General features: G+C 48.0%; 2 protein-coding genes across 2 annotated transcripts in view; both read right to left on the reverse strand.

The window, feature by feature from the left end:
• The window catches only part of LOC309691516 (uncharacterized protein), a gene marked incomplete at its 5' end in the record, with an annotated part of 38,183 nt that extends 33,940 nt beyond the window's left edge, over nucleotides 1-4,243 (reverse strand). Inside the window, one exon of the mRNA XM_082509236.1 lies at nucleotides 4,232-4,243. Within this exon, the coding sequence (XP_082365362.1) occupies nucleotides 4,232-4,243 (12 nt within the window). The remainder of the gene's footprint in view (nucleotides 1-4,231) is intronic.
• A 2,085-nt stretch (nucleotides 4,244-6,328) lies between these two features.
• LOC309691502 (interferon alpha/beta receptor 1b-like) lies at nucleotides 6,329-23,146 on the reverse strand. The gene is made up of 8 exons (XM_082509187.1): nucleotides 22,941-23,146; nucleotides 13,069-13,207; nucleotides 12,352-12,542; nucleotides 10,441-10,601; nucleotides 9,459-9,603; nucleotides 7,733-7,890; nucleotides 7,406-7,578; nucleotides 6,329-7,323 (listed from the first exon to the last, which is right to left on the reverse strand). The coding sequence occupies exons 1-8, from the start codon at nucleotides 23,005-23,007 to the stop codon at nucleotides 7,080-7,082; spliced, it is 1,278 nt and encodes a 425-aa protein (XP_082365313.1). The 5' UTR covers nucleotides 23,008-23,146; the 3' UTR covers nucleotides 6,329-7,079.
• Nucleotides 23,147-23,629: the final 483 nt, after the last annotated feature.

Raw genomic sequence — 23,629 nt, forward strand, 5'->3', positions numbered from 1 at the left:
GCCTCCTTTACCATCAGCACCTTAAATGTTGACGGGACCTTAATTCCCACAGGAGCATCAGGACAATCACACTTAATCTGAGGCATCCCAGCACATCTGAGGGCCTTTTTGCATTTGCTTCTTTCACTGAGCAGCTCATCATGTAAAGCTCCATAACTGCGGTACCATTAGCTGGACAGGGAGGATCACGAAAGACATAAAGAAGAACCAATAATCAAACTGGAACAAGGCGGTGGATCCCGCTGACGTGATGGAAACCTTCTTCCTTGAGTTAAAGTCAGGATTCTCAGTGCCATGACTCATATTTCATCAAATCTCTGCTTAAAGTTTAACTCTGATACAGACTTTATAAATCAGGTTATTTTTTGCATCAATAAATCATTGGGCTGAAACATTTTCACTGCAAGATGGCACTAAGAGACAAACAGTCTGCCCAGCTCCCTCCATCAGAGGGCGCCATTGATCTGTACACTTCCCTCCGACTGGTAGTTGTTACATGCGCTGTGTTCAGAGCCATGGTGGCTTAAGTATTCTTCATAACAGCACCGAGCAGTTACACATCAATCAATCAACTAATCAAAGCTTTATTTGTCACAAGCAGGTTGCCCTGCCGTGAAATGGGACCACCCCCGACCTTACACACATAACACAGACATCACATGGGGTTACAAGTCGGAGATCGGTAGCGTTGCACTGAAAACACTGAAATGTACATAACAACGGGAAGGTACAAGAGGAAAAAAAGAGACCTCCACTCATGCTGTGCTTCCATGGTAGGACAGCACGAGAGCAGGAAACAAAAAAAGTCCTCTGCACAAAAAAGCACATGAATGTCCACAGCACAACATTGTGAAGACATGACAAGCCACAGGGTTGGGTAGGGGATGAGGAGTAATCCCAGGCAACACAGCAGCCATCCTGCAACGGCGCCGTCTCTAGCGCGGGCCCAGACCCGCCTCGTGTTCCCAGGAGGCAACAAGCATCGAAGGCGTTGGAAAGGGAGGGGGGATGAGTGAGTGCTTATCAGTGTAAGTGTGTGTGTGCGTGTCCATAGTTCAGCTGAGACAGTGTCCTTCACCCTATCAGGCTAAGTAAACAGTCCTCCAGCCAATCCAGGTGGCCTTGCATGGGATGGGAAGAATAGTCATCACACAGTCGTTATCAGGGAGTGATTGTTCGGCTGGCGCCGTGGTGGTGTCTGCATTACGATGTTGATTTTGTTGATTTTTCATGCGAGCAGCCCAGGAGAACGTCAAGCTGCTCTTTAACACTCTGATGCTGGCCTCTCAATCTCCCGTTGGAGAGTCGCGAGCCTCCCCATGATGGTATCAAACTTCTGTTCCATGGTGTTGTCATTCTTTTGATTCTGAGACCTCACAACTGCAGTGAGCCGTTCCGCGATGTCTTCCAACTGTCGCTCAAGGGTCTCATTCTGAGCAGGCCTCTCTCTGATGTATCCCCCCATACGCTCAATGTTGTTGTTTTGAGTCTTCACGGCAGCTGTAAGCATCTCCAAGGTGTTACCCATGCTGCGTTCGTTGTGAGAGGTCGCACCTCGTCCCATCACTTCGATTCCAGCGGGCAGCCTTGGGGGGTTTGAACAGCCGGTTCCGCTGTCTTAATTCTCCGATAAGCCAGGGCCAAGCCAGCTCCGATCAGCAAGAACCCTGTTATCATGGTTCCAAATAGGTAGATATCTTCAGCGTCCTCGATCGACAGTCCCGCCAGGCACACAACCCTCCATTCCTGCCACCTGTCCATCGTGTATCTGGCAGGGAAAGTCCCTCCAGGGCACTCAGGCTCTCCCAAGCCCAGACTTCTCATTGAGAAAAGGGAGTCAATAACATTCAGAGACCAGTTGATCAAATCCATAATTCTCTTTTAGGTTTTAGAGAACGACAGTGAGAGACTGTTCCAGGGAAAGTAACACACACAAGACAAGACAAGGACACAAGAGGCTAAGCAGGGAAGATAAGGGTGAGGAGGAGAGGAGAAAAAGTGCGACCGCCTTTGCTGAGAGCCAAAACGAGATGTCCAACATGACCAACGACCTGTGTGAACCTCTGAGCTGCTCACTCTGAAAGACCAGAGGAAGCTTAGACGTTCTGCTTCACAAACTCAAGGCTGAGAGAGAAGCTACCTCAACAAGACCCAACAAAGAGATGCATGAATCCCTGTAATAATTCACAGTCACATCCCTTAAACCACATGAGTCATACGCTAGAAACAAAATGGTATTCTAAGGTCTAAGACTTTCCAAAAAAGAAGCAAAGTTAGGACAACTTACTGTCCTCTGAGGAAAACAGGAACAAACCCAGGTTTCCTTTCAGCTCTGAAGCCAGACAGGCAAGCAGAGTCCTTACCACTGTCCTCCCAACCTGTCCATGAATAACAGTTTTCCACAATAACTGGGCATTGTGATGTGATCGTACAGTCACACATTCAGGTGGCTTAAACACATGGAGAGGAGATTCAAAAATCCCTCCTTCAGTCATATCTGAGTTTTTACTTCTATGTTCTAAAACCGTGCCAGCCTGTGCAGAAAGTATAATCCACAATGTAGATGCTTCCCTTTGGTACTATTACTAGAAAACCTGATACTGATTGCTACGCAGAGGATACTCAATTACAGTTATGTGTGAAATCACATGACACATAGATGGCTACCCCTCCCTGAGCAGGACAGAGTTTTCTTGTTGGAGGTCAGGTTTAGGGTTCCTGCCAATTATGTACCTGGTATTTAAGAAGCAAACTCAGTCTGATGGAGAAGTCTGGGTTCAATAGTCAACAGTACTTGTCTGACCGCACTGTGCCATGGTGTGGGGGTGTTTTGCAGTAGCTGGGCTCAGCCTCTCAGATCCAGTGAAAGGAACTCTCAATGCTTCAGCATAAGAAGACTTTATGGACAATTTCATGCTCCCAAATTTGTGGGAACAGTTTGGGGATGTCCTCTTCCTGTTCCAACATGACTGCACACCAGCACAGAGTCCTGACAGAACGGATGGATGGATGATGGGTATATGGGATGATGAATGGATGGATGGATGCCTAGGTTGATGGATGGACCTTTGGAATGAATTAGCCAGGCCTTCTCGTCCAACATCAGGGTGACCAATCCTGTACCTGTGGAAAGACTTCCTAGAAGATTTGCAGCTGTTATCGCTGCAAGAGGGGGGCTGACATCATATTAAACCTATGGATGGATTAAGAATGGGAATGCCACTCAAGCTGATATCCGTGTGAAGCCAGCTGAGCCAATCCTTTTGTCAATATACTGAACAAAAGCACAGAAGCTAAACTAGTGATATCAGGTAACGTTGCTAAGCAGGAGAGGACGGCAAAACAAACAGAGGCGTTGACTGACTCAAGCCCAGAAGCCCTAAACAAACACCAAAAGCATCAAAGCCTGAGACCATAAGCACGCAAACAAAGGAGCTAAATCCATACTTCAAAGAATGACCGGAGAACTACAGGCACAGGTTCATAATCAGAAAGACTGGAGGTGACAGCAAGGCACACAGGAAAACCAGAAAATGAAGAAAAACAGGATAAAACTACAAAAATCTGACAAAAAGTCAAAAACATCAAAGACAATTAAAACCTGAACCACATTTAAATCTGGTTCTTTCAATGACTACCGCCCAGTAGCACTCACCCCCATCATCACTAAGTGCTTAGAGCAGCTGGTCCTAGCACACTTCAAATCCTGTCTCCCCCCCACCCTGGACCCCCACCAATTCGCATACCGCCAGAACAGGAGCACAGAGGATGCAGTCTCCATCGCACTGCACTCTGTCCTCTCACACCTGGACAACAACAACACCTACGCCAGAATGCTGTTTATAGACTTCAGTTCAGCATTCAATACAATCCACCCCTCACAACTCATCAGGAAACTGACAGACCTGGGCATCAGTTCCCTCATGTGCAAATGGTTACTGGACTTCCTGACCAACCGCCCCCAACATGTCCGGCTGGATAACCGCTGCTCATCTACAATCACGATGAACACCGGTGTACCACAAGGCTGTGTGATGAGCCCTTTCCTCTACTCCCTCTTCACCCACGACTGCAGACCTGCTGATGGTTCCAACACCATCATTAAGTTTGCAGATGACACCACGGTGATTGGCCTCATCAGTGACAACGATGAGGCCGCCTACAGGGAGGAGGTGGATCGTCTGGCTGAGTGGTGCGACAGAAACAACCTGCTGCTTAACACCGAGAAGACCAAGGAGCTCATCGTGGACTACAGGAGGAATGCTGACCCACATCCACATTAAGGGGACGGCTGTGGAGCGTGTGAGCAGCTTCAAGTTCCTGGGAGTCCACATCTCCGAGGATCTCACCTGGACGACCAACTGCTCCAAGCTGGTCAAGAAGGCTCACCAGCGCCTCTTCTTCTTGAGGACTCTGAGGAAGAACCACCTGTCCTCAGACATCCTGGTGAACTTCTATCGCTGCACCATCGAGAGCATCCTGACCAACTGTATAACAGTCTGGTACGGGAACTGCTCTGCCTCGGACCGGAAGGCGTTGCAGAGGGTCGTGAAAACTGCCCAGCGCATCGCCGGAGCACCACTTCCTGCCATAAAAGACATCTACAGGAAGCGGTGTCTGAAAAGGGCTGGGAAAATCATCAAAGACCCCAGTCACCCATCACATGGACTCTTCACCCTCCTGCCCTCTGGGAGGCGCCACAGGAGCCTCCGGACTAAGACCACCAGGTACCGGAACAGCTTCTTCCCCACAGCTGTCAGACTCCTGAACTCTGCCTCCTGACATCTGACCCACGTTAACATATGGACTGAACATACACACACCCACAATGGACAACTGTACCCTCAAACACACAATAATAACATGGACTGAACCACCACTCACAACCACTAGCACTTTATATAGCCTCTGTAGAAACTATCTACACCCTCACTTATCTTAACTGCACTACTGTATAGCTCTGTGTAAATAATCATTCTGTACATTCAATAATTTTTAATCCTACAACTGTTTATAACTTGCACAGTTCCCATTTCTGTATAGCTGTATATCTCAGATTCTGTAAAGTTATTTATTTCATATTCTGTATAGTTTTTCATATTTATATCCTGTTCATAGCCTGTACATAGCTTGTACTCACTACAGCCTGTACATACTTATAGTTATAGAATATTCACAACATACTTCATACCGTGTACATTATAACATACCATAATAGACCCATTTCTGTAATATACTCACATATCTATATTATTGCTAATATATATTGTAATATATCTATATCACTAAAGCACTTCTGGATGGATGCAAACTGCATTTCGTTGCCCTGTACCTGTGCATGTGCAATGACAATAAAGTTGAATTCTATTCTATTCTATTCTAAAATCAGCAGGTTTTCAACCCAATCACTTCCTGTATGAGGAGTAACAGGACCCCAGGTCAAAAAGATATCTGGAATATTTGGAAATGAGAAACAGGGAGAAGAAAGCTTCAGGCGGGAGAACAGAGGACTGATTAAGAGAATAAACAGAAATCAAATATCAGCTGTTTATCAGCTCCCACCACATGTTTGGAACTGTTTTGGTTCTTGGCCCCGCTGCGACCCTTTGTTGGTCGTGCTCGGAGCGGTTTCATTTTCTGTCTGACTCGGGGAAGTGACGGGGAATACCAGCTGAGAGCAGGGAGAGGGAGCAGCTGTGAATCACGAGGCTCGACCGCCGCTCTCCGCTGGGCGCCACGGAGCGCACTCACAGCACAGTGACTGTCTCACCTGTCTGTGCACGGCAACATCACAGAACATCTCTCAGCTTATATGTAAGTACGACAGATTATTGAAACCTCAGTCTCTCTCCACCACCATCACAAGTACATAAAAGATGGCCCTCGCTCCCGTCTCATCTCCCATTAGCTTGTTTTATTTGGATGAAAGCTCAGAGCTGAGGAGGCATCAGCCAATGCTAGTGCTGGTCACGGGCACGCCTCTAATATTTGGTAAACGTTCCTCAGAAAGGCACGCCTCAGCATCGTCAGCAGGCTTCTGGCATAATTCTGGTTCAATTCACCTCAGGCTGCACGGACTACTTTTTCAGGTCTGTCCCATGTACTCCATACATTCCTGACAGAACAAGAGCAGTTCAAACACATATCACATCAAACACAGAGAAAGACTCAGCTCAGACTTGTTGGACGGTCTGTTAACCAAACGTAGAGTCTGTGGGGACTGACACACTGCTGGAGCCTCTGCTGGACGTCAGAGGAACTGCGTCATCAAACATGTGAAACGAGGGTTTGGAACGAGAAGATGTTGCGCACAGTAACATGAAGCGAGTTTGGTTTTTTCAGGAGTTTATTTAGTTTCTGATTGTAAACACAGCTGCACAACAAGCTTATATACAAAGGTTAACAGAGGTCAGCAGATGGGCGGGGCGATTCAGAGCAGGAAGTCAAACCACACGACTGATGCTTCTTTGATTACAATTACTGTTTGATTTGTCCTGCTGATACATGCCACAGATTCGGTTTCTACATCACCATGTGGGCGGAGCATAAGCTGCAGATGGAGGTGAGACAGACCCATAAAGAAAGCAAGAGTTACCAGAACAGAGATTCTATAAGAACCATAAATGGAAGAATAAAACGTGCTGTTACGGTAAAACGGAGATTAAATGAAAGCGACACAGAGGCCGCCGCCCGCAGAGATGTCATGCTTGTAGCCAGGTGCGCTCACGTAATGAACTGCTTCCTCTTTGATTAATGCTAGCACCTGCAAGCTACCTGTGAAAGTTAAAGTGATGCATGATGGCGCGCAGAGTCGAGCTGTGTGGCGAGGGTTAAGACGACAGTGGCGGCTGAAGGAGGAATGTTTCTGTCAGCACCAGCAGGACTTCCTGTCTGCCTGAACCAGGATCAGCAGCTGCAAACGGCGACGCTCCAGCACGACTCATTCCTTCTGCGTGAGGGGCGTGGCTCAGCAGTTCAGTCTTTTTCAGTGTTTGTGTTTAAAAAGAGACGCTCGTTTCACAGTGACTGGCGGAAAAAAGGCACGCCACACATTTCCCACGGACCCGTCTCCTCTTCGCTCAGACGCACACGTCCACGACGCCCTCGTCTGCGACCTCGGGCTGGCTCTTGAGGTGGGCCGTCATCTCCCGCAGGTTCACCCGCTCAGGGTCCAACAAACCCTTAAAGATGTCATCGCTCCCCATGTGGTTGTGGCGAACGGCGCTGAGATGCTTCAGGGCAGAGCTGCTTGAGGAGCCGCCGCCAGAGGAGTAGACGCCGGAGTCGCCGCTGCTGCTGCTGTCCTGCCGGCTGTGCCTGACACTGCAAACACAGAGACACGGTTTAGCTGGCGTTGCCGGATCTGCCATCATGAACGCTCTCTAATGAACACGCCAACACTGACCTGCTGTTCGGCTCCAGGCCCGAGGGGGGTGCTGCCAGCTCCTCGGCAGGAGGGATGTGGATTTCCAGGACGGTGGGCGGTGGACAGATGGTCACACCTTCACACAGCAGCTCAGACTCAGAGTCCGGGGTGAGGAGGCGAGGGATGTCGGAGCCCGGAGAGCTGCAGAGGTACTGCAGGAGGACAGAGGAGAGAAGAAGAGCTGCTGATGATGCGCACATCACAGAGAAACGCCCCGATCACACCTCATCATAAGTGTTCCAGTTCATGGTTTAAATAAAACAGATCAATCAGGTGAACACCACCCGCTCATCAACTGCAAGCTACCTTCTTCAGGTGGGAGGGCATCTGGTCGGACGGGTTCAGAACATCCTTCATGGTCTTGCAGCACCTGAATAAACCGTAAATGGTTCCCAGCACGATCAGGAAGAAGAACAGCAGCGAGCCCAGGAAGTACAGGAAGATGTTCCACCAGGGGATCGAACCTGGAAACAAACCGACGCCGTTAGATGGAGGCGCTCCGCCTTCAGAGTCACAGCTGTCACCATGAAGATGGTGGCAGACCATGTGACCACCCTCTCAGACCCTCAGAGAACTTCACTTATCTCCTCTGCAGGCTATGATTGGACGAGTTTACATTCTGACACCTGATTGGTTCTCCTCTGATGTGTCCCTGCGTGGAGGCTGTGCTGGTATCGGTTTTAATTTCTACAATCAATTCGATTCAATTTTGACTCAGAAAGAAGCTGGTCTCTGAGAGAGAGAGGGCGAGAGAGAGAGAGAGGGCGGGCGAGAGAGAGAGGGCGAGAGAGAGAGGGCGAGAGAGAGAGAGAGGGCGAGAGAGAGAGAGAGAGGGCGAGAGAGAGAGAGGGCGAGAGAGAGAGAGAGGGCAGGCGAGAGAGAGGGCGGGCGAGAGAGAGAGAGGGCGAGAGAGAGAGAGGGCGAGAGAGAGAGGGCGGGCGAGAGAGAGAGGGCGGGCGAGAGAGAGGGCGGGCGAGAGAGAGAGGGCGGGCGAGAGAGAGAGGGCGGGCGAGAGAGAGGGCGGGCGAGAGAGAGAGGGCGGGCGAGAGAGAGAGGGCGGGCGAGAGAGAGGGCGGGCGAGAGAGAGAGGGCGGGCGAGAGAGAGAGGGCGGGCGAGAGAGAGAGGGCGGGCGAGAGAGAGAGAGGGCGGGCGGGCGAGAGAGAGAGGGCGGGCGAGAGAGAGAGGGCGGGCGAGAGAGAGGGGGCGGGCGAGAGAGAGAGAGAGGGGGGGCGAGAGAGAGGGGGGGCGAGAGAGAGGGGGGGCGAGAGAGAGGGGGGGCGAGAGAGAGGGGGGGCGAGAGAGAGGGGGGGCGAGAGAGAGGGCGAGAGAGGGGGCGAGAGAGGGGGCGAGAGAGGGGGCGAGAGAGGGGGCGAGAGAGGGGGGCGAGAGAGGGGGGCGAGAGAGGGGGGGCGGGCGAGAGAGGGGGGGCGGGCGAGAGAGGGGGGGCGGGCGAGAGAGGGGGGGCGGGCGAGAGAGGGGGGGCGGGCGAGAGAGGGAGGGAGGGCGAGAGAGGGGGGGCGGGCGAGAGAGAGGGCGAGAGAGAGGGCGAGAGCGGGGGCGAGAGCGGGGGCGAGAGAGCGGGGGGCGAGGGCGAGAGAGAGGGTGGGGCGAGAGAGAGGGTGGGGCGAGAGAGAGAGTGGGGCGAGAGAGAGAGAGAGGGCGCGCGAGAGAGAGAGGGCGCGCGAGAGAGAGAGGGCGCGCGAGAGAGAGAGGGCGCGCGAGAGAGAGAGAGAGGGCGAGGGAGGGAGGGCGAGAGAGGGGGGGCGAGAGAGGGGGGGCGAGAGAGAGAGACGAGAGCAGGAGAGAGAGAGGGCGAGAGAGAGGGCGAGAGAGAGGGCGAGCGAGAGAGGGCGGGCGAGAGAGGGCGGGCGAGAGAGAGGGCGGGCGAGAGAGAGAGAGGGGGCGAGAGAGAGAGAGAGGGCGAGAGAGAGAGAGAGGGCGAGAGAGAGAGAGAGGGCGAGAGAGAGAGAGGCTGTGCTGTCACAGCTGCAGGAAGCAGAGCGCCAAGCTTAGTGAGAGTGACGGCGTTACCTTCGGTCTGCATGCAGTGCGGCACCGTGAAGTCGCTGGTCTTCGAGTAGAAGTCGTCGCGAGACTGCACCCTCACACAGTACCAGGTCCACGCCTTCAAGCCCGGCAGCGTCACCATGGTGGTGTTGATCCTCAGCCGCTTTGCCTGAGGGGGAGGGGCAAAGGTCAGAGGGGTAACGGCAGAGAGCATCACTCTGAGCGGACCGCCACGCACCAGCATCAACATGCAGTCAGACATCATCATCATCAGTCCTGTAATAGTCAGCCTGACTGCAGCCAATCAGGACAGACTGCAAACAGGACTGTGTGCGTGTCTGTGTGTGATTGTGTGTCTGTGTGTGATTGTGTGTCTCATCCTAACTTAAACTCCACCACGAGTGTAAACGTGACGTCTGTGTGGTTTCCTGTGCGTTTGGGGGTTTGGTGCTGAACACGTTTGTGCTCCCACCGTCACCGACATGATCACTGAGGCTGCACCTCTGCAGCTGGACCACGTCTTCATCATCACCTTTATCACACACACAGGCCTGAGACGCTCACGTGTCCCGTCTACTCACTCGACCACCTTTGTACAGTCTGAGTCAGTCAGCTGACCCGAGGGGGCGGGTCCTTCTGCAGATGTGGTGGGCTCTGATAGGTTCCCGTGTTTCTGTGTGAGGCTCTGAGCTGTCCGATTCCTCCGTGCATGTCGTGTTTGTGTGGCGTTAACCCTCATCATCGACTCGCTCGTCACGCGCTCGGCTTATTTTGGGACGTGCTGCAGTGACCTGTTTCTTCCTCATCAAACCAGTTTTCAGCTCGCTGCTCAACTGCAGCCAGCTGGCAGGAAGTACGGCAGGAAGTACGGCGAGATTCACACAGGAAATACATCTGTTCTCCACCGAAACGTCTTGGGGAGGCGAGAACAAACACACACACACACACACACACACACACACACACGAGGAGAAAAGGTAATACTGAAGTGGGAGGGGCTTCCTACCTGCCCATCAGCCTGGCGCTCCCAGTACTGGACGTGGTAGTACAGGTTGGGGACGTGCTCCCTCATGGAGGTGTTGTTGCTGGTCAGCGGGTCGGTGACGACCACGTCCAGGTCGCTTCCAGCAGGAGCGAGGGTCACGTTGCTGGGAGGCCCCAGAGCCGCTAGACGGGACAGAGAGGAGATCACATTTATTCACCTGATGAGCAGGTGTTTCACCTGCTCTGACACCTGTGAGGCGGTCCTTAAACACCATGTGACCGTCTACTGAAGGAGCCCAGGCAGACTGCTGTCTCACTGCACAGGGCCTGAAACCTCTGCAGCTGGACTTTAGCTCAGGCCGCCAACGCTGAAATAACAAGCACAGAGGACGTGACAGCTGTCCTGGTTTCTCCCCGTCGGCTGCTTCCTTCCTCTTTCTTTCTGCTTGTCTGACGCCAGCAGCAGATTTAAGCAACACCTGACTGCAATCTTACAAAAACAACTGAAATCGTCTACAGAGATGAAGACACGAGGAAAAGAACAGAAAATATTAATAGTAACATTCAAAGGCTGAACAGAGAAGAACAAGAGCAGGAACATTTTCTACTATCACACACTCAGCAGGCGTTACATAAACCTTGCCATTTTATGCAGACAGCCTGGATTCAAACCCAGGACCTTGTTACTGTGAGGCGACAGACCACAATCGATGAAATACTCGATTACTCAAATCAATGCGACGCGTTCGCGGTGTCGGTCGTCTACATGCAGAGAGCTCCGCTGCTCGGGCTGCATATTTGCATGTTGGTATATGTGAGGCAGCACACAGTGCAGGCTCAGCTAGGCAAATACAGCCAAGCCCATAATTATAACACACTGTCACGAGGCCACATCTCACGCTTTCCAAAGTTCCAGTGGCTGCAGTTTCCACGGATGCATCTCAAGGAGGACGCCACCTCTCCAGAGGAGGCGCACAAATACCCGCTTGGCCTTTGCAAATGCTCATCTGGACAAAGAAGAGGACGTCTGGTCTTCTGTGTTTTGGTCGGAGGAAGAAAAAATTTAGTTGTTTAGTAACGATGACGTTTCTTTAATTGATCCCAAAGAACACCATCCCCACTGTCGAACATGAACGCCACCATGAACGAAGATTCTCAACAACAACATCAGGCAGTCTGCAGAGAGACTTGGCCTCAGGCACCAGTGGACATTTCACAGCAAAACCAACAGTTAGCAGACAAAACCATTAACACTGTGCAGCAGCCCGGCCAGAGTCCTGACTCCAACCCAACTGAGACTCTGTGGATGAGCTAAAGACCAGGGCGAGGAGACCCTCCAACCTGAGCTCACTGCTAAAGACGGAGGAGCAGATCAGTGCGAAACACTGATCCGAGGTTGCCAATAAAGGCTTTTCTAAGAAGACTATGAATCATTTTGGATGTGACACTTTTTGCTGAAATGTAAATAAAAGCTGAGAAACCTCTTGGACATCGACTTAGAGAGACTCCCGCGTCACTTAGGGTAAAAACAAAACAAAATAAAAAAACTCGCTGGTTGAATAAAAGTTGGGTCAGAACTGTGGGCTTGAGGGCATCTACACTAATGGTTCAGACAACAGGTGAGCTCAGGTCCCAGGATGTGTAGTGAACACCTGCACAGACTTTCTGTGACTGCTTGGCTGATTCTGGTTCATTTACTGCAGCGATGAGAGCCTCACACATGGACGCACGATTCACAGTCACATATTTGAAGCTGGAGATCTTTATCTCTGCTGAGCGCAGCTCTCGGCTGTTGCACCGATACTGTGCGAAGGCTGTTCACCTCTGAGTCATAACACCTTGTTTTTCATGGTTTGTGGTGAGCTCACACGTGAGCTCGTGAGCTGCAGCATGTGCACATCGCAGTTCCTGGAAAGCCGAGCACTCGTCTTACCCTCCTTATCGGGGCAGAACTCCGTCTGCGCCCACTCCGAGTGCTGCCCGTCCACGGTGGCTCGCACCTGGAGCACAAAGATGCCCAGGTAGTGCAGGTTGAACCGTGTGAGGTCACATGACTGGTGTGACGTCTGGTTGCACGCCGTGATCCAGTTTGTCTTCTTCTTCTTAAACTTCAGCTGGTACCTCCTGAGGATACGAGAACATGAAAACACATTAGTGGAGGGAGAGCTTTCATTGAATCAAATCTAATTACAACAGCAACACACCAGCCGTGTTTCAGTAAACGTGTCTGTTTCATAGGTCGGGGCTGGGAGGTTAACGCCTGTGGAAGCAGGATGATGGGGACGAGGGAGGAAAACTGCGAAGAGGAAGGCTGCTCCACGGCTCTCTGAGGCATGGAGCACACTCTGACTTACACTTAAACTCGTATTAAAATACCAGCGAGGAGTTAAAAGGTCTTTATGTGATCACATGATGGCAGGCCAGGTGGTTAATAAACGTCTCAAATGAATTCCAGTGAAACCAGAGAGGAGAAACACGAGCCGGGCTCAGGCTCTGCTTCAAGTATGAGGAAGAGATGGCTGAGCCTGAGCCCGTTTCCAGTAAGCCTCTCTGACAGCTTCCTGTCGCTGGTTTGGTGAGGTGGACCACGCCCCCTGTGTCCACCGTCTGACAGGTAAATAAGCCCCGCCCTCGTGATTCTCAGACTTACGGCACATATTGCGTGGTGAAGGTGACGGCGTGGGTCCCTGCAGCGCCCGGCGGCCAGTCCCAGCTCAGCGTGTAGTTGGTGTTCAAGGTCTTCGTGATGACGTTCTGAGGAGGCGGCACCTCGGATCCATCGGCTCCACCTGCAGGACAGAAACAGAGGATTGGCTGGAGTGGGGTTAACAGTTTGCATACTATGCGTTCTATATCGCTCTCTCTCGCACTCTGAGAAAGTCAACATGTGTGTGCGAAGAGAAAAACAGAAATCTTTCCAGCTCAGTGTCGTCAGCGCGACCTCACAGGAAGTAGTCCCGAGACATCGGCCTTTCAGGCAGCAGCAAACAGGTCGTCAGAGGACGCCGACATGAGGTTTAACATTGCCTACGATATTCCCAAAGAAGATGTTCCGTTCAAAGTTCAAATGGCTTGAAAATAAACCCCACCTCCAGTAATGATGTCACGTGCACCCAGGTTACAGGTGTCATCGCAGACACATGGGGAAAAGGACAAGTTACAGAAGTAAACGTTAGTCTATAGCCCTGCTGATCTGCTGCTGTGTGTGTGTGTCTGAGGGTTTGTAACACGTGCACACGCAGCAGATCAGCTGCCGCCATCTTGCCTCTAGTCTCGGTCTTCAGGTGTCCACAGGTGGTCATTGTGACCTCAGTCTGGGACATGAACCCCGTGTTTGATTCCCTCCCCAATTATCCATCCCTAGGTCCTAGAACTAAGTGAGGCTTTTATTTTGAAAAATAGCCATCAACTTGTCACATGACCCTTATGTTGTTCCTTCGTCCTCAGCTGCTGGCCCCGCAGCTGTAAATCAGGTCCACGTGGCTGTGATCAGAATAGAGCTGTGCGATATGACCAAAATCTCACATCCCGGTATCAGAATTCTATCGTCCTGACAACGATATAAATCACAAAAATGTAACAATTTCTGTAAATTCTGTGAATCTCGGGCAGCTCGACTTGCGTGAAGTGTTTCCAGCTGCGCGTCCTTTACCCGGAGTCGAGTGTTTTAACGATGCATGAAACGATACATTTTTTTCTTTGTGAGTATTTATCACACGGCGTGCTGCGGGGAAAAGCCTGTTCTGATGTTTGAGTCTAAGGTTGATTTTTTAGCACCTGGCGGCTTTTTTTTTTATTTTTTATTTTTATAACTTTTTATTTTATTTATTTGAAGAACTCACCTGTCCATTACGCATACAGTTTCTTCAGAATAACAGAATACAAAGAGAGTCACAAACTCAAGACAGTGAAATTAGAAAGAAAAAGAAACAAACAAATATATATGTATAAAAATATAGATACATATAGAATAATAATTAGAAAAATAAGATAAAGTAAAACAAAAGAAAAAAAAGGAAACATGCCTGTGGTGTCAAACATTTCCATCGTTCATTTCACTTTTTTTTTCTTCTTCTTGTATGCTCATCTTCATTCAGTTCAGTCTTTTTTCCCCTTCCGTTGTACGTCAACCATTTTCCCCAGTCCTTCAAAAAGCGTTCTTCCTTTACTTTCAGTTTATATGTAAGGTTCTCCATCTCCATAATGTCCTCCACAATTGCTACCCACTGCTGCTTTCCTGGTGTTTCTGTCTTAAGCCAGTTTTTGGTGATGGCCTTCTTTGCTGCCAAAAGGAGAATCTTAGCCAGGTAATGATCCTTTACATCTACAGTACCTTCCAAGTACCCTAGATACAAAACAAGGCAGGTTCTAGGAATAATATAACCTAATATATCACAGAGAGCTGAGTGAATTTTAACCCAGAAAGTGTGAATTTTTCTGCATTTCCAGAAAATGTGTGTATGGTCTGGTTCATCCCATCCACACAGCCTCCAACATTGTTGTTGTGTATTGGTTTGTTTATTTTTAATCTGAGGTGTAATAAAATAGCGAATTTGATTTTTCCAGATGAATTCTCTCCACCTCAATGAGTGAGTTGTATTCTTATGTTCTTTCCATGTTTCATACCACACCCCCTCAGTGATTTCTTCACTCAGCTCTCTTTCCCATTTTACTTTAACATATACAGCTGAGTCCTGTCTTGATTCCATCAAACATTTGTAGACACTGTTTTTGGAATAACACTTTTATATACTAGCATAATTATTTTTATAATAGGATGGATTTTGTCTTCCTCTATTTTTATGTTTTTATTAAAGTAATCTCTCACCTGTAAGTATCTGAAAAAATCCTTGTTTTTTAAGTTGTATTCCCGTTTTAATTCTTCAAAACTTTTAATTTCTCCTTTTTTGATTAATAAACAAATTGCTGTGATTCCCTTTTCATTCCAATTTTTAAAACCAAGATCCAATTTTCCTGGTCTAAATTCTTCATCGAAGGCTATCCATTTTAGCAAACCAAGCTCTTTGCCAATCCTGAACTCCCTTACTGTATCATACCATACATTTAATGTAAAGGATATTATCGGGTTCCTATCTTGGTCTTTAGTTACGTATTCAGGGGTCTTCTTCATACCCATGTTTGTTTGGATTGGGACATTGAGTGTGGAGAGCTCCACATCCTTCCAGCGAGCCCCGTCATCATCACTACACCAATATGTTATCTGGCGTATCTGTGCAGCACGAAAATATTCTTTTAAATTAGGAAGCGACATTCCTCCTTTCTCCTTAGTAAGCTGTAAAGTAGTGTATCGTACCCTTGGCCGCTTGCCTTCCCAGACAAATCTAGATATATACTTATCCCATTCTGAGAATTGGGTTTGAGGTATGCTTATCGGAAGAGAGAGGAATAAATATAACAATCGTGGTAAGATATTCATCTTTATCACATTTATCCTGTCACTAAATCCTAACGGATATGTATTCCATCTTTCCATATCCTGCCTTATCCTGTTATTTATATGTCCATAGTTACTTTGATATAGTTTGTCATAGTTTTTGGTTATATTTATACCTAAATATTTAAGGGTTTTTGCCTCCCACTTTATTTCCCATTCCTTAAGATTTTGAGTTGGTGTACAATTAAACATTAGAACTTGAGTTTTAAGTATATTTACTTTGTAGCCAGAAAGCGTACCAAATTTTCCTAACATTTCTGTGAGCTGCATAAAAGAGTTTGTGGGGTTTTTGAGGGCTATCAACACGTCATCAGCAAACAGACTAATTACATGCTCTTGTCTATTGATTTCTATTCCTGTTATTAGGGCGTCTTGTCTAATCATTTGTGCCAATGGCTCAATATACAAGGCAAATAAGGTTGGACTTAAACAGCAACCCTGTCTAGTTCCTCTCTCTACTTGGAATGTCTTTGTCAATGAGCCGTTAACTTTTAGTCTTGCAGTCGGTTTGTCATAGAGAGATTTAATACATTGGATTGATTTCGTAGTGAACCCGAACTTTGCCATGGTTAGGTACAGGAAGTCCCAGCTGACTCGATCGAAGGCTTTTTCTGCGTCTAAACTTATCAATGCAGCCGGTATCTTGTCTTTATGTATTTGGTGTATGATGTGTAGGGTCCTTCTAATATTGTCTTGTGCCTGTCTATTTTTGACAAAACCTGCTTGGTCCTCATCTATCAGGTCTGGTATAAACGACTGGAGCCTATTTGATAGGATTGTAGTATAGATTTTATAATCAACATTCAACACCGATATAGGCCTGTAATTTTGGCAGTATTCTCTTTGTTTTTGTGGTTTTGGCAGCACCGTGATAATTGCCTCCCTCCAAGAGGGGGGAATCACATGTTTAGTGTGAGTCCAATTAAGAGTCTGGTGGAGTAAGGGTATCAATTCTTTTCCACATTTCTTGTACCATTCGGCAGGAAACCCATCACTGCCTGGTGCCTTGTTTGTACGTAATTTTCCAATCGCTTTCTGAATCTCCTCTATCGTTATTGGCGGCTCTTTTTTACTTCTCATCGTAAATAATCTGCTCTTTCACGTGATTCAGTTTATTTTGAAAAGTCTCAACAGGATCTTGAGCTTTATTGTGAAAGGTTTATGTGGAACATAAACAAGCGGACACGCGATGCTGTTACTGTCGCTGTTGCTAACGAGAACGCATAAAAACAGGCGCTTGTCCGTCCGTAGTGTGGTGATATTAAATATAAGAGAAAGAGAACTTTAATAAATGAATACAGCCACTACAGTGACATCAGAACCATGAACAAATATTGCTGTAAACAGTTTATTTCCGACACCACGAAACAAACGATAGCGTGAAATGAAACGACGTTTTTATATCGTCATCCATATAAGATAAGATAAAACTTTATTAATCCCTCGGGTGGGTTGCTCTGGGAAATTCGGTTTCCAAAAGCACAGCACCGACAGAAGTTACAGTTACAGAATATTATATACACACACACACACACACACACACACACACACACATAAATAAAATATACGAAGGGGATAAATAGAATAAATAGGAATAAAAATAAAAATACAAGTGAAATTGCACATTTCAAGTATTGAGGTCTATTGCACCATTGACTATTTACAAAAGTATTGCACAGTGAGGTGAAGAGGCACTCCAGCTTAGTTGTCCCCCCTCCTTTGTCCTCCTGTCAGGGAGGAGTTAAACAGTCTGATGGCGTGTGGGACAAAGGAGTTTTTAAGTCTGTTAGTTCTTGTCTTGGGGAGAAGCAACCTGTCACTGAACAGACTCTTCTGGTTGTTAAAGCCGTGTGCAGAGGATGCCCAGCATTGTTCATAATGTCCAGCAGCTTCTTTAGTGTCCTTTTCTCTGCCACTGTCACCAGAGTGTCCAGCTTCATGCCGACCACAGAGCCAGCCCTCCTGATCAGTTTCTCCAGCCTGCATGAGTCCTTCTTTGCTGCGCTGCTCCCCCAGCACACCACAGCATAGAAAAGTACTCCAGCAACCAATATATATGGTTATATCAAACAGCCCTAGATCAGAATAACAATAATCGTATCAGCCATGAAAACGAGCGTCTGCACATCGAGTAAAAACACCAGCACAGTGTCTGCCGAGGAACAGGAAGTGCTGCAACTAACCTGACCGCACTGGGAGTGAGAGTGATTATTTACCCAGCAGCCCCAGGGACAAAAATAAAGCACAGGTGTTTCCGAGCAGAATAAAAATATGAGCGAGAAAGCATTTGTGAGAGTGAAGGAGGAACTGTGGATAAAGACCGAGCTTCCCCCACACCTGGATCCAGATGTGCTGGCCACAGCAACAAAACAATAATCCCCCAGAATCACAGCCACTCTGAGATTATTCAGCGGTGAGGAGTATCTGCCTGACGACGCTCCGAGCAGACAAAGAGCCTCAAAGTTTACCCACAATGCACTTTGAGAAGGTACCAGCGCTGGGTTGTGCGCCTCTCTGAACACAGCGGCCCAGCCTGAGCGCTCCTGGGAAGTAGAGCTGGGCGATATGAGATTTTTTCATATCACGATATGTTTTTTTCATTTCAGGCGATAACGATATCTATCACGATATGAGCCAAATAACTATATTTGTAAGATTTAAATGTGCCGTTGCTCACAAGTAAAATGTGAAATAATCAGCAGCTTGTTTTTATTTAAATATTTATTTCCCATAATAAGTTCAACAGGGTAGATGTACTTAAGGAACATGAGACTTTTTCAGATAAATAAAGGCAAATATTGCAAACTACACAAAAGGCAGCCGCTAAAGCATTTAAGTTTCAAAATAGAACAAACAAAACAGACTAAACTGTCAATTCCACTTAGAAACAAAATATTAATTCTAAAAATAAATCTTAGTTTGTTTTACAGAAGAACAGACAAAACTGACTAACTTTTGTCAATATCAAATAAACTGAGAACTAAAAGGAAATTCTCAATCTCTCCTTGTTGTATAGCTGAGCTTTTCAAACAGTTTTAACAGTTACTTTAGTCTGACAAAAGCCGAATGACGAATTAGCGCTTCCAGTCAGAGACTCAGGCTACGTCCACACGTACACGGGTATTTTTGAAAACGGAGATTTTCCGTTTTCGTTTTAAAAATAATCCCGTCCACACATAAAGGCAGAAATGAAGGAAAACGCTGCTATGAACATGCCAAAGCAGCAGGTGGCGCTAGATTCCTAACCGTGCCGAAATGCTGGCCAATCAGAAGTCTAGAAGCCTCGGTGGGAAAAAGTAAACAAAGCTGGGGCATAGAAGCAGAACCGAGTCGTATGTGTGGAGGGACAGTAACTGTGTGTATATGTAAGCATTTAAACACTGCAGAGAGTAGAATTAACAGTATTGTAGAAATTCATTTCACTGAAACAATAACGTGGCGCACAGTGTGACGCATGCACCAGTTTATTGTATTTCCAGACTTGCTTTCGGCACAATTTACAGTGCACGCTACTCTGTTTTTAGTCAGACTTGAAATAGCCGAAATACCTTCACACTACGGAACTTCTATGGCTCTTCCGTTCGACAATCTCTCCGGCATTGGAACCATCATCTGTTTTCTCTTCGGTCACGCTCGGTTGATTTTTCTAGTCGGCACACTCATTTCCTCCATTACCTGCTGGCTGCTTCCCAAACAAACACACGTGCAGCTTGGCACTTGTGCTGTACGTAACAAGTCACGCGACGTGACGCTGCGGCTGTGATTGGTTCGGCTCTGCGCTACTTAATTTGGATTGGCTGACCTTTTTTTTTTTTTTTTTTTTTTAAGAGGACAAGAGCGGCGAGGTCTATCGCGATAGCTTAATTTCTCTATCGAGTAAAAGTTATATCGCGATACATATCGTTATCGTTCTATCGCCCAGCTCTACTGGGAAGTCACCAACATTCAGGAACGGCATTTATTTCATGTTTCAACGCGCTGCCGCTGTGAAATCACTGACTGTGTGGGACAGAACTGACTGATTTGATTTTCTCACCACTTTTACTCTTTTATACACAGCAGAGCTATTTGTACGCAGCAGAAGGAATCTAAAGGAAGCATCACACAGCTGCTCACAGCTGCTTTAACAAACACAGGCCGAGTCTTCAGACCGGGACTCCTGCAGTGGCTTTAAAGCTGACTCGATGTTTCCTCAGAGCTGACGTTTTTCAGCCCTGCAGGTGGAGATCTGCTGAACTTTTGAAGGACCAGAAACACGGGAAAATTCATTGCAAGCATCAAACGTACTCGAAGCGAGTGTAGCGTGGACATGTTGATGGTGTATATGAGTTAAATGCAGTGCAGTGACAGCGAGCTGAGTGGGGGGGTCTGTGTGCCAAACGTGTTACTGATGCGAATCCAAAGCAGAACAACTTCAAGGTGAAACTGTTGCTCAACAAAGGGTGTCGGCTCACCGCCCTGAGTAACGACGTGCCAGCCTTCACCACCGCAAGCACACAACTACAGGAAACGGTGTCTGTGCGATCTGTGCCTGAGGAGGGGAGGGGAAGTGTCCTTCAGCCTGCAGAGACACGCCACTGACACAGGCGTGGCCTCAGACTCACAGTGAAACTCAAGTCATGAATCAGAGAGAAACACACCGAGGCAAAGTGAAATGAAAGTGAATCCACACAACAATCAGCAGCTCACACAGCACCAGAGTCTGCACACAAATACTAGAGACACACTGACGGGGAGAGCTGTGCGTTACAGCAGCAGCCACCTGAAACAGATCAGTACTAAACCCATGTGACCACTGGGAACCTGTCATGACAGTCATGAGTCCTGCAGGTTCATCCAGGCTGACCGACTCTAAATGACTCCCTGTAAAACTATTATGGCCACCGTTAAACCATAAAGCACCACCAAGCCTCACACTGGCCGACTGTTAACCAGTTATCGACCAGTTATCGACCAGTCACCCTACACTGCACGAGCCAACCCTCACACACCAGTAGAAGCTGTGATCACTAAAGGGAAACACACCAAATGAAGACTTTGTTGACATGATGTACTCACACATTTTGATACGACACACACACACACACACATAGGACAAAGGCTGAGGTGTGCACACTAAACTATGCCTCACACTGAGAGTGGGAGAACCTGTGGGGCTGGATGACGCCGGCATAAAAACAGAATTGTTTGAAGCTCGGATCCATTTTACTGATTCAGGTCAATTTATTGACCCCAATAAAAGGTGTGTGTCGCTCGCACACAGCAGTCACACAACAGATACATGACAACAAACAGAAAACAGACAAGACAGAAGAAGCTCTGTCAGAGTGGCGTGCTCTCACAGCGTCTGTGTGCTCTGCGCTCACAGCGAGATCAGGGCGGTTAATAAAGTTTTTTCCTTCTTTATCGCCTGATTTCTCAGAGTGGACACACATCGGACTCCTGTGGTTCTAGTTTCTGTCACATAAAGGGTGAAGGAAGAATAACTGCTGTGAAGAGGACTTTCCACTCGATCATTTCCCTCCTTTCTGACAGCTTCAGGTCAAACAAGCTCAGACGCCTGGCAGCTGAACGAGGACCTGCTGAACTCTGATTAAAATGGATTCAGTGTGAGCTGACGATCCACAGGGTTCCAGCTCCAGAGGTGTGAGCGGTGTGGAACAACTGCTTCATCTGAAGTTCCTGTTTGTGGCATGATGGTGGGCGTCCAGCAGATCATGGGGTTTGTCCACCATCGACACACCTGCGAAAGGTGAGCGCAATAACGCAGAGGAGCGGCAGCCCTCCTGACCGTCACCGTTTACACCAGAGCACGCTGACCCCGCTGCCTGTTTCAGAGCCGCTCTGATGCTTCAAACGTAGGAACAGGAACAGCCTTCGGTTTTTGCAAACACAGAGCTTTTTCCTCCATGTTTGGTTTCACAGTCCTGCAGGTTTATTTTCATTCTGTGGGTGCTGTTCGACAATCTTTATCCTGAGTGTGAACACAGCCTCAGTCTTTCACAGAAAAGCAGAAGAGAGCGGCGAGAGAGGAAGTGGAACAAGACGTTTTTATGCTGTTTGTCAAATCGTTTTGTCCCTGAGTAAATCTCTGACCTCTTCCCATTTATGTTTACCAGGAACAGATGATTTCTGCAGAAACTTTAACACCACGAGTTCATTCTCCTGTCAGCTATTTACATCATCCAGCAGCTATGAGGAACAGACAATCAGGAACTGCAGTGAGCTCAGATCAGTTTCCCGAAAACACAGACGCCATCAAAGCTCACGGACACGGCCGCGGGCAACAAACTGAAAACACCGCGCACACAAAGTACAACTTTAATGCAATACTTGGAGTATATTTACTGTAATACTGTATTTAGGAGCACAACTCTGAATAAAAACTCTTATTTTATCTCCGTTATCTCCCGTTTAAAGAATCCTGAAAGACAAAGTGAAAGGTGAGTCAGTCCAGCAGCCCGAGGCGCATCTTCGTGTCTCTGTGCACAATCATAACATGAGACGAAGCGCACATCCCAAACCTGCTCTGGGAAATATTATCATACATTTCGTCCGGTAAATACACTGTAAAAACCCCCCGTGGGACGCCTGTACAGAGGGAATCCCCCCCACTGTGAAACATGATCGACTTCATGTCCCGAACACCTAGGCTTGTCTGATCATGTGTCACCGCACAGAAATATTATAATTACAGCTTTCACTCCAATAACAGCCACCGCTGATTTATGACACACACACACACTCATTTTATCCACTTTAACACACTGTCTGCTTCGTAGAGCCTTCAGCCCCACCAACCTGGCATTCCTGACTGTGACACCGAGCCAGTCCGTGCCAGTTTAACCCGTTTGCTTCCCGTTTGTGCGCACGCACACGCACACACACAAACAGCTGCGGACTAAAACGATCATTTAATCTCAAATATAAACCCCACCGCGGGCAGGTGAGAGACCCGCGCGGCACACAGGTGAGCCTCGCTCTGTAGTTTCGGAGAAAATTAAGTAAATAAGCAGCACGGACCGAGGCTAGCATGCTATGCTAACGCAGCCAGTTGTGGGACTTACCACAGAAGAAGAAGAGGAGGAGGAGGCCGTGAAGAAGAGCGAGGCCGTGGCGGGGGGCGGCGGACATCGCGCCGCAGACAGGACCCACGGACCGAGAAACTTCCACACTGACAGACTCACCGACTCACGGATCGGACTGACTCGGCACGTATCTCTCTCTCTGTAATTCACAGAGTTCTGTTCCGGCGTGGTTTTCAAAATAAAAGAATGGGCGGGGCCTCAATCAACGTCCGGTCTGAGACGCGTCTGCGCCGTTGTTGTTGTCTTGGTCTGGGACGGTGTCACTGTGGCATCACTGAGAGTTAAAAACTGTCTAAATTCTTTAATCTTTAATAAAATGATCAGTGTTGCTGCTTTACCAGGTGTAAAAATTAAGTTTAACATCCAGGCATCCATGAAAACAGGATTTATTACATAACATGAAGCTAGCAGGAAGTTAGCTCGCTAGTTTCCACCTAAGCATGATATAGCATGTTCTGACTGAGAGATTTCTGAATAAATTCAAACGTACAGCTCTGCTATCACTTCCAACATAGATGAAGACAGGAAACTAAACAGCAGTGACGTTTGTAGGGTTACTGAAGTTGGGCTAGCTGCTATATAATGATGTGCTACGTCAGTGGTTCCCAAACTTTTTTGCTAGCCACCCCCCTCTCCAACCCCCCTTTGTTTTACAAGAAAAATGTTCG

This window comes from Aulonocara stuartgranti (assembly GCF_965226115.1).
Source record: "Aulonocara stuartgranti genome assembly, chromosome: 16".
Lineage (NCBI taxonomy): Eukaryota > Metazoa > Chordata > Actinopteri > Cichliformes > Cichlidae > Aulonocara > Aulonocara stuartgranti.

Coding starts and splice junctions, on each gene's coding strand:
- LOC309691502 (XM_082509187.1), bottom strand. CDS start 23,007: ATGTCCGCCGCCCCCCGCCACGGCCTCGCTCTTCTTCACGGCCTCCTC. Junction 13,208..22,940: donor CCTCCTCTTCTTCTTCTGTG/GTAAGTCCCACA, acceptor TCTGTCCTGCAG/GTGGAGCCGATGGATCCGAG. Junction 7,891..9,458: donor GCACTGCATGCAGACCGAAG/GTAACGCCGTCA, acceptor GTTTGTTTCCAG/GTTCGATCCCCTGGTGGAAC.